The 10,196-nt window shown below is 45.6% G+C and overlaps 1 protein-coding gene across 3 annotated transcripts in view; it reads left to right on the forward strand.

Moving 5' to 3' along the window:
* Positions 1-8,820, forward strand: part of JHY (junctional cadherin complex regulator) — a 35,496-nt gene extending 26,676 nt beyond the window's left edge. For all 3 annotated transcript variants that reach the window (XM_083713982.1, XM_083713983.1, XM_083713984.1), the window contains exons 5-8: positions 911-1,199; positions 3,712-3,792; positions 7,359-7,484; positions 8,376-8,820. In XM_083713982.1, coding sequence (XP_083570108.1) covers positions 911-1,199; positions 3,712-3,792; positions 7,359-7,484; positions 8,376-8,579 — 700 coding nt within the window. In that variant the 3' untranslated portion in view covers positions 8,580-8,820. The remainder of the gene's footprint in view (positions 1-910; positions 1,200-3,711; positions 3,793-7,358; positions 7,485-8,375) is intronic.
* Positions 8,821-10,196: the final 1,376 nt, after the last annotated feature.

Raw genomic sequence — 10,196 nt, forward strand, 5'->3', positions numbered from 1 at the left:
GTTGCCCTCCTCTGCCCACGTTCCAGCTTGTCAATATATTTCTTAATCTGTGGTGCCCAAAACTAGACAAGGTACTCTGCACGGGGTCTGACAAAGGCAGAATAGGGTGGATTATACAGATTATACAGAATAGGGTGGTACTGTTGCTATACCTTACCCAACTCCCAACGCATATGACTACCTAGGTAAAGGTAAAGGTACCCCTGACCATTAGGTCCAGTCGCGGACTACTCTGGGGTTGTGGTGCTCATCTTGCTCTATAGGCCGAAGGAGCCAGCGTTCATCCACAGACAGTTTTTTATGGGTCATGTGGCCAGCATGACTAAGCCACTTCTGGTGAACCAGAGCAGCGCACGGAAACACCGTTTACCTTCCTGGGAGAGCCAGTGTGGTGTAGTGGTTAAGAGCGGTAGTCTCGTAATCCTGGAGAACCAGGTTCGCGTCTCCTCCACATGCAGCTGCTGGGTGACCTTGGGCCAGTCACACTTCCTTGAAGTCTCTCAGCCCCACTCACCTCACAGAGTGTTTGTTGTGGGGGAGGAAGGGAAAGGAGAATGTTAGCCGCTTTGAGACTCCTTAAAGGGAGTGAAAGGCGGGATATCAAATCCAAACTCTTCTTTCCGCCGGAGCGGTACCTATTTATCTACTTGCACTTGACGTGCTTTCAAACTGCTAGGTGGGCAGGAGCTGTGACCAAACAATGGGAGCTCACCCCATCGCGGGGATTCAAACCACCGACCTTCTGATCAGCAAGCCCTAAGTTCTGTGGTTTAGACCACAGCGCCACCCACGTTCCTATATGACTACCTAGATAGGTCTAAAAATGATTCTCACCCCGCTGCTGTTTTCCATGGTCTTCCTTTTTACTTTGTTTCCTTTTGCTTCCCTTTTCCTGCTCTTCTTCCTTGAGGCCATCCCATCCACCTGCTCACACCCCTGTAAGAGCCCTTTCCCCAGCTACCCGGCTCATCCAGGCGGCAGAGCAGCATCACCGAGAAATCTCTCAGCTGGCAGATGATCACCTCGCTGTGAGCCAGTTCACGGCCATGTTTCCTCCCATTATACAGAGGGGAGAGAGCGACTCGCAACTCAACATGGAGAGCTGTGAACAGACCTGCCAGCCCATTCTGAGCCGCAGCAATTCCGAAGGCTACTTGATTCAGATGGAAAAACAGAAGGAGAGGAAGGAGAACAGGAAGGTAAGCTAGGAAGAGCATCAAGCAGAGCAGGGGTGGGTGGAAGCAGGCCTGTGGTCTACTAGTGTTTAGTGATAGATCTGCAAGGAATTCTGCCTCTCAGTTCCTTGAGCAACAATGAAAAAGATCCTGATCACCTCCTTCTAAATCAGTGGTTCCCACCTTTAAGAGAGGATTGTGTGTTTCCTTTTCTCTTTGTTTCTCTGTTTTTGTTTTAATTTAGATTACTTTCTTTTGTCTTATTGCATTACCAAAAAAAAAAAAAGCTTTAATAATGTCTTACCAAAAATAAATTAATCAGTGGTTCCCTAAGTAGATGGTAGCACGGGGAGGGGGGGGGCAGGCAGACAGTTACCTAGCGGGGCACAGGATGTATAAATGACTATCAAGCTTTGAGAAGCTGGTTTTACCAGAGCAAGTACACCAGTTGGTCAGTCAGTTAGTTAGTTAGTTAGTTAGTTAGTTAGTTAGTCTGTTTGTTTGTTTAATAAAGCTAAATACCGTAGATTCCGGCATATTAGGCGACTGGGCATATTAGACGACTGCCAATTTGGGGGGTTTGTCTTATAAGCCCAGTCACCTAATATGCTGGGCAGCTCCGCACCAGGAGGAGGCTGCCCAGTGAAGCCAGCTTAGCATTGCTGGGCAGCTTTGCCAGGCAGCTTCCTCCTGGCGCAGAGGCCACCACCCACTGCTGCTGCTTTCAAAGCAGGCTCCCGGTGTATAAGACGACCCCTGACTTTTTAACCTCTTTTCTGGGGTTAAAAAGTTGTCTTATACGCCAGAATCTACGGTAGTTTTAATTGGAAATTATTACTGTTTTGAATTTTGAGTTAGTATCTTCCTTAGTGGAAGGCACTGAGGAGGAGTTTATGGACGCAAAGGGACAGTGGCCCCAGAAAACTTTGGAAACCACTGTGCTTACCAATCCATTTGCCACTTCTTCCTGCCGCCACGTTATGAGATCTGTCATACGGAAGGATGCAGGGGGCAGTTTCACCTTTAAGCTGTTGCATCCATAAAACGGTTTCAAACACAGCCATTTATATACATCAGCAGAAAGACAGGCTGCAAGTCCGAGAGGGAACCATTACCCTTGCCGTGCCCATTTTGCTCCTCAATATACTCACCCCGCTTCCCAAGGAAAATAAACCGAAACCCATCGGATGCTACAGGATTCCTGAAGCTCAGATATTCTCACAACAAACTTAACCAGGGTCCCAGTTCACTACAGCTTTGATTTTGTGGTTCCTTTTCTCAACAGCATGTCCCGACTCCATGCAGTAACAATTACATACTGAAACTGGGACAGGACGATTTTGAAAAATATCCTCATGCACCCATGACAAATTGTAATTTAAGAAGCTGGCTTCTGGCCCCAGAGCAGACAGGCTAAGCTGAAATAATTGTCCATGAGTGATGACTCAGATGGCTCTTTGTGGATTGCTGCTTCACTGCCCCTAAGAAGGGGGTTAGCTGGATTAGAACCATAACTGCAGGGCAGATTTCCTTCCCTTTCTCTTCCTCCATATCCAGACTATCATCTTTTGTTCCCTTTTTTGGATAACGGTCTTAACACACAGCCACAAAGGCTTCTGAAGAATTTCACAGAGGGTTGCCATTTATAATACAACCTGGCCCCCAACTTTTGAGAAGTTCTCTTTGCTTGCTTGCTGGAAATGTTTACATTTTTCTCAAAGACAGCCACAACAACACCAAGTTGTGAAAATGATCCTTGACAGAAAGGGATATCAGTTTCTAATTCTAGTTTTCCTTATCAAGCTTCTGGACCAAGTCTTCCTTTTCCCCCAGCCTGTGGGTGGGACTCTCACAGCCAAATTCTCTGGGGCTATTTTGCTGGATGCTTCAGAGCAAACAGAAATTTGTATCTCGGCAGTTAAAGCTGTGTGGGGCAAGTGAGAGCCCAGACACGCTCAGCGGAAAACCTAAAAGTAAGATCCCCATTCCTATTGCAGTTCCTGAGTTTGCAATTGGGCCTGTGCAGCAAATTCAGAGCCTTCCTGTCAACGCTTGGGTTGTCTTTGGCTCAGCTGAGTTGTCACAGGAAGCCACTGTCCCATACAGGAGCAAGTTATCGCAAGGAGCTCATGTGTCATACCTTGTCCTCCTCTTGTGCATGCCAGAGGAAATCAAAAGCTTTATTCCAGTCCTGAACAAACCACAGTTTCTCTTGATGTTCCCAAACTCAAGGAACTGTGGCTTGTTTATGCTCTAGTTAGTGAAAGCAAACCAGGATCAAAGCAAAGTTTCAGGTGCTCACTTGTTCACTAACTTGAGTTTGAACCAACCACAGTTTCACGAGTTTGAATGTCATGAGGAATATCTTCAATGCCCCTCTCCAGTTGTTGTTGTTGTTGTTTTTCCTGCTCTTCCTGTGGTCATTATTGATCCTTGCAGTCCTGGTTAAATAAGTCTTCTAATAATGAATGGTGGAGGTCTTTGTCTTTTGCTCAGAAAGCAAAACTTCATCCCAACATCCCAACTCTCTGCTTAGGGTTCCAGGACAAAAGGCTACATGAAGATGGACCTCAAGCTTGGAGGCCTTGGACCTGACTATGAAACCATCAAAGAGAAAGTAAGCAGCATGCACGGCAATAAAAAAAAAAATAGTTTGCACATCTTGCAACTGCCCTGCAGTGGGTACAACAACAGGTGCAATATTATTGTTGTTAATATTAATATACCGTATTTTTCGCTCTATAAGACGCACCAGACACCTAGTTTTTGGAGGAGGAAAACAAGAAAAAAAATATTCTGAATCTCAGAAGCCAGAACAGCAAGAGGAATCACTGCGCAGTGAAAGCAGCAATCCCTCTTGCTGTTCTGGCTTCTGGGATAGCTGCGCAGCCTGCATTCGCTCCATAAGACGCACACACATTTCCCCTTGCTTTTTAGGAGGGAAAAAGTGAGTCTTATAGAGCAAAAAATACGGTATTTAATATTGGGCGGTATCCAATGCTCCCCTTCCACTAGAACAACTGATGTACACTATCAGAATGGACCTCTCCTCTCCCCTGAAGCCTCTGGTATGCTTCCAAAATCGGCTCTGGAGGGACGAAAGGAAACACAAATGCTACTGGGCCAGCAGAACTCCACCAGTGCTACTTTGGATACAGGCTGTTGTTGTTGATGTTGTTGTTGTTACTGATACTACTACTACTATATTTTTAATTGATTTGTTAATTTATTAGATTTGTTACCTGCCCTTCACCACTAGCTGCTAGGGCAAGTCACAACAATGTAAAAACGCAGTATTAAAATCAGTTAAATCAACTTACAATCAGAAAAATTGGGATGGGGGTAGCCTAAGGTGCCTGAGCCTTCTGTCCCTTTCCCTCCCCCCCCCCCAAGGAAGCACAGTCCTGGTGAGACCCCAGCCCACCCCCACTGTCTTCATTTTCCTGGAGGCATCTATACCTTTAAATTAGCACCTGCAAATGGTACACAAATTTGTGGTGTGGGGCTGTTCCCCAAATGAATTCTTTGTATTATGTAGCAGCATCCCTATGGGACAATGAATTTGAAATTGGGGCAGTGGAGGTTTTTTAAGTTGGGAATGGTGTGGAGACTTGGACTCCCGTCAACCCCTCATCAGTGGCAATTATGTCTGGGGCTGATGCAGACTGGAGTCCCCAAAACATCTTGGTGGGGGCGGCCTGAGGGAATCTAGACTAGATGATGTGCTCCCATCCATCCCTGTGGTTCTGTTTGTTCTTCCTGACCCAAAGAAACAGAGGTGGGGGCAGGGGCAGACACTGCGTCCTCCAAACCCAGGCGCATTCAAAATAGATCATATTTTCAATCTGCCGTTTTCTTTGCCCTTTGGCAAAGGTATCCATTAGTCGATACTCACCTGCAGAGAATTCCAATTGCAGATAAGTACACCCAAGTTTATTCTCTTCCGGCTGGTTCAAGTGTGCATTACTTTAATGCAATTGAGCTGCCCTTGCGAATTCAGATGGCCTGGCTTTATTGCAGAAGGGAGGAAAATGAAAGTAAACACAGCAGAGCAAATGCAGCCGTAGAGTAGCTGAATGCACATTAGGCCCTGTTAAGAAACATCAGGTGTTGCTGGACCAAAGAAGAAGATGGAGCCAATCATCCAAGAAAGGGCCTGAAAGAAGCCTCTTTTCTCCCCCTTTACCGTGGATGATTTTGCAAGATGCTCTGAGCAGATAGATGGGAGAACATAATCCTGGCTGCCCTTCCACCCTACTGATAAGACAACAGTCAGATAGCATTTGCAGTCTAGGAGAGCACCGCGGGGTGTTGCAGTGGGGGAAATAATTCAGCAGACAGCACCAGTCCAGAGTACTTTAAATGCTGCTTTGATTCCTTTGGCCTTGTGTGTGAAATGAAGCAGATTGGACAGCTGAAATGGGAATAAATGCAGAGATCCATAGCTACACATACAGCCTTTGTGAAACCATGAGGTTTTGTTTCTCCATAAAATTATGTGTCAAGCATAATTGTGCCATTCTGGTATGACTAGGGCCACAATGATGTTTTATCGTGTTTGTAATATTTTTTGTTGTGGTGGTGGTTGTTGTTGTTGTTGTTAGCCCTCAACACTGAAAAGGTTATATGCCCGCCCCAATATGATTTTTTAAATAAAAATATATATTAAACCATAAAATAAAGATTTAAAGATTTAAGCACGTGCTTCTCCAGACCAGTGGTTAATCCATCGCCACATATGACTGGAATGGCACGAGTGGCGTCTAAGACGAAAAACCATTTCTAAGGAAATCCCCACCCACTTACTATAAATTCCAGTAGTTAAATATTGAAATTTTTAATATTGTATTGCTTGTAAGCCACCCAGGGGCTATTTATTGATGGGTAGCTATAAAAATTTAATGCATAAATAAACTTGAGTTTGAACATGTCTCCATTGTTGAAATAAGGCAGATGGATATACAGTGGAACCTCGTGTTATCTACCTTCCCCCTTGCGAACGCTGCGGGTTATGAGCTCCGCTAACCCGGAAGTAGATGCTCCCAGTTGTGACCTTTTCCCTGGGATGCGAGCGGAAGTCGCGCGCCAGCAGCATGGCAGCAGCGGGAGGCAGCATTAGTGAAAGCGCGCCTCATGTTATGAGTGGTTTTGGGTTACAAATGGATCTCCAGAATGGATTACTGTATTTTTCACCCTATAGGACGCACAGTCCCATAAGGCACACCTAGTTTTTTAGGGGGGAAATAAAGGGAAAAAATTATTTTCCCTCCAGGCGCGGGGCTGGGACGGGGGAGGCCCGCCCGAGCTTCCCCCGACCCCAGCCCCCAAACAAGCAGCTCTCTGCAAGCCGTGGGAGCCCAGCGCTAGCTCCTGCTGCTTGCGGAGAGGTCCGCGAAGCCTGGACGCGCTGAGCTTAGCGCGCACAGGCTTCAGCATGCAGGCAACTCTCCGCAAGCAGCGGGAGCGCTCCCACTGCTTGCGGAGAGGTCCGCGAAGCCTGCATTCGCCCCATAGGACGCACACACATTTCCCCTTCATTTTTGGAGGGGAAAAAGTGCGTCCTATAGGGCGAAAAATACGGTAAGTTCGTAACTGGAGGTACCACTGTATAACTGTTTCTGTTGTTTTGAAAACATAAAAGATGAACAATCTGCCTGGAACATGAGAGGAGGGGCAGGAATGGTTGCTGATAGTCCTCTTCAACTTGATAGAATATCCATGTCATGTCATTTATGAAGCCAAAAGTGAGCTAAACTCTCAGTGATTTCTTTTTAAGTGTCCTATCCACACCCTCAAAGTAAGCTGGGTGAGCTGACCACACAATCAGAAACACAAAAGAGAACAGAAGATAATTTAAGTCATTAGTCATGTTTGTATCCTGTGTGTTCCTCAAGATGTTTATCGTGGCATAAACCCCATTTCATCTTCACAACATTCCTGTGATGTAGGCTAGGGCGAAATACCATGCTTTGACAAATACCACCCACTGATCTTTGTACTCCTGGGATTAAGAAGTCCAGCACTCTATCCTCTTCCAGAAGCAGCTGACACAGTCCAACAACAGTCCCTGCTCTCGTCTCTAAATTTATCACCGACCATCACACCGCATCCTTACAGTATCCGCCCCAGACTTGTTAAACAGTCCTTCCACTACTGCCACTACTGCCATTTGTCTCCTGACAGTCTGAAAAGATGAAGCAACAGAAGGAATATGCCAAGCAGGTTAAGGAACACAACATGAAGAACATCTCAAGCGCTCGGAAACCGCAGCCGAGGCACGACAACAAATCGGCCCTGTCCAGGCAGAAGGTGAGTCAGCTCCCAGAAAGAGAAGGTCAGCAAGTAGAGGGATAAGAGGCACTGGATGGCTCAGCCCCTTTCCTTGAGTCATCAGCATATAGGATGCTTCCATGTGGCAGTTTATTGCTCATGCATCACATGTAAGTGGTTTGTGTGTTTTTTGCATCATCCATGCAACACCATTCTCATCAAAAGGCCATCCCACTTCTCGCACCTCAGCTCAATCCACTTTTGCCATGTCTCTAGGATTTTATTTACATAATGGATTTTCCACTGGAAACTTTGAATCCAGATTAAGCGGGGAGATGGTTTGAGGTGGCCTTTTGATGAAAAGACTGTGTGGTGCAGGCACTAAGCAAAGCTTTTACGCATGAGGAATGCCAAGTTGATAATCTGCCACTTGGTCATGCCCACAGAGGCTCTCTGTGCTGTAAAACATGCAGTTCACATGATAAATTACCACTTAATGAATGGTTATCTCTGTTCACCTGCTGCTTCTCCCTTAAAGCAGCATGAAGGTGATTTCAGCAGACCAGTGGCTAGGAAGATGGCAGGCATGGTAAAGCATCCTTAACCCGTCCACCACCCACTTCTCAATTTTTTAGATTTCCCCAACCCTAGTTACTTTTCTCCCATATTCCAAACTTGCGTGTGGAATCCCAGCTGGGGAGGAGGGACAGTGTGTGAGGGATGTGGGTGAGGAGTCATTGTGTGGAAACAGAAGCCAGGGGGAGGGTTAAGCATCCCTCCTCCAGCCTATGGCTTCCCACTTGAAAACGGAACCCAGCCACCGGCACTGCCAGATGAGAAGTAGATGCTGGATGTGTAACTGTGCCCTTTCCTGGGAAGCGCAGTGTTCCCCCTGCTGTGTTCATTCATTTTTTCATTTGCTTCCTTCAGGCCCTAGAGTACGCCAAGACCATCCCCAAGCCCAAGCTATATGTGTCGAGGCCATCGGAACAAGAGCCCAAGGACGAAAAGAACCTGGCGCGCACCTTAAACGGAGAGAATCTTCCTCCCATTTCATCTCTCGAATCCCTGCAGAACAGGCACGAAAAGGAGAAGCAAGTCGTTGCAGCTTTCAAAACCCTTCATATTGTATGAGACTGAGCCCAAAGTCACAGGGACTGCAGGCCTTCCGAAGCAGCAGAGAACTGGACCGTTTTGCTCTGCTCTTTTGATGGTCGCCCCAAATGCCCAAGGACTGGCATAGAATTATGAGTTTCTGCTATCACAAAATGAACTTTGAAGATGTGAAGTATTTTTCTCTCCTTATTCACCCTCCCTCCCTTGTTTTTTTTTATGTCAGATTTTATTGTTGCTAATTAAAGAGTTGGATAGGTAATGTTCTAGAACGGTCTTAATTTATTTACACCACCTTTCCCCCTTTTATTATTTCCTTGCCAAATCCTTTGCTGGGCCAATGTCATATTACACCTAGGGCCACTCCAGGTTGGTGAGGGATTGTGGGGTTTTTTTTTGGAGGGGGGTGGTATGAACCCTGTTATTTTCCAGTCAGGCAGAAGTCAGCTAAAGTAAATATATGATTTTATGCTAATGATGTGTGTTGAAATGCTGTCAGATACTCAAGCTGACTTGAAGTACCTTTGGAAATGCTCTGCAGTGGCTTGTTTTGAAAAAAAACTTCAAAGCAACAGTTATGCCAAGGTGTAATTTTGGTGCCTACCCCAAGGGTCGCAGATGACACTTGATCGTGAACTTGAACTACTAAAACCTTAGTGAACTACAGGCAGCCCACCCAGCCTAGCCCTGTTTATGTGGGGATTACATCACAAGGCACCTCATGTGCAGAGCCAGATTTACATATACAAGCTATAGCTTAGGGCCCCCAAAAAATCTAAAGGGGAAAAAACTGGATGTACATTTCCAAAATATAAGATAAAAAATACCGTAAATAAAATAAAACCTACATACAGCAATAGTGTTTTGTGTTGTGTGGGCTCCTATTTGTTATGTGCAAGTGGCTTTAGATACCTATGAGGTCCATGAATTACAATATAGCATAGATTCAACACACAAAAACAGTGACAATTTGTTGTTGACAAAGGACAGCTGGACATATAAAGGGGCCCCGTTACCTTCAGTAGCTTAGGGCCTCATCAAACCTAAATCCAGCCCTGCTCACCTGTTGGTGAAATCACGTATAACTGAACCCATGAAAAAGCCTGCAAACATCCCATTCCACCCTTTTAGTGATGTTTCAGTGACATCTTTATGACATTTCCAGGTCACTTCCGGGTTCAGTATGACACATATGTGCACATATTGAATGCACGTAAATGGGGGCTGCCTGTACTGAACTAAATCATGGTTTCAGTTACTTGGGCGTTCATTTTGCAGAAACAGTGGCATGGAAATGTCACCCTTCTGTGCCTTCTAGGACTCCACAAATTACATTCAGGAATCAAAGTGAGCAATATGGCTTCCTTAGCCCTTATTCTACACAGTGTGAAACGATTCCCAAATCAACGTTTTTTCCAGTTTCATTGTGTATTTTGTGTGTGTGTGTGTGTGTGTGTGTGTGTATCCACATTGTGCTTTTTATTTTGAAAATGGCTTGGAGACTGCCTTAGAGTTAAGCAGTATACCATCATATGGAAGGAAGGAAGAAATACTCTCCAGCATATCACTGACACAAAAATAGCACACCAGTGGTGGATTCATACTGTATCTAGTCCACACATCCTTCCACTTTAGTAG

Source organism: Podarcis gaigeae, assembly GCF_964106915.1.
Source record: "Podarcis gaigeae genome assembly, chromosome: 15".
Classification (NCBI taxonomy): Eukaryota; Metazoa; Chordata; class Lepidosauria; order Squamata; family Lacertidae; genus Podarcis; species Podarcis gaigeae.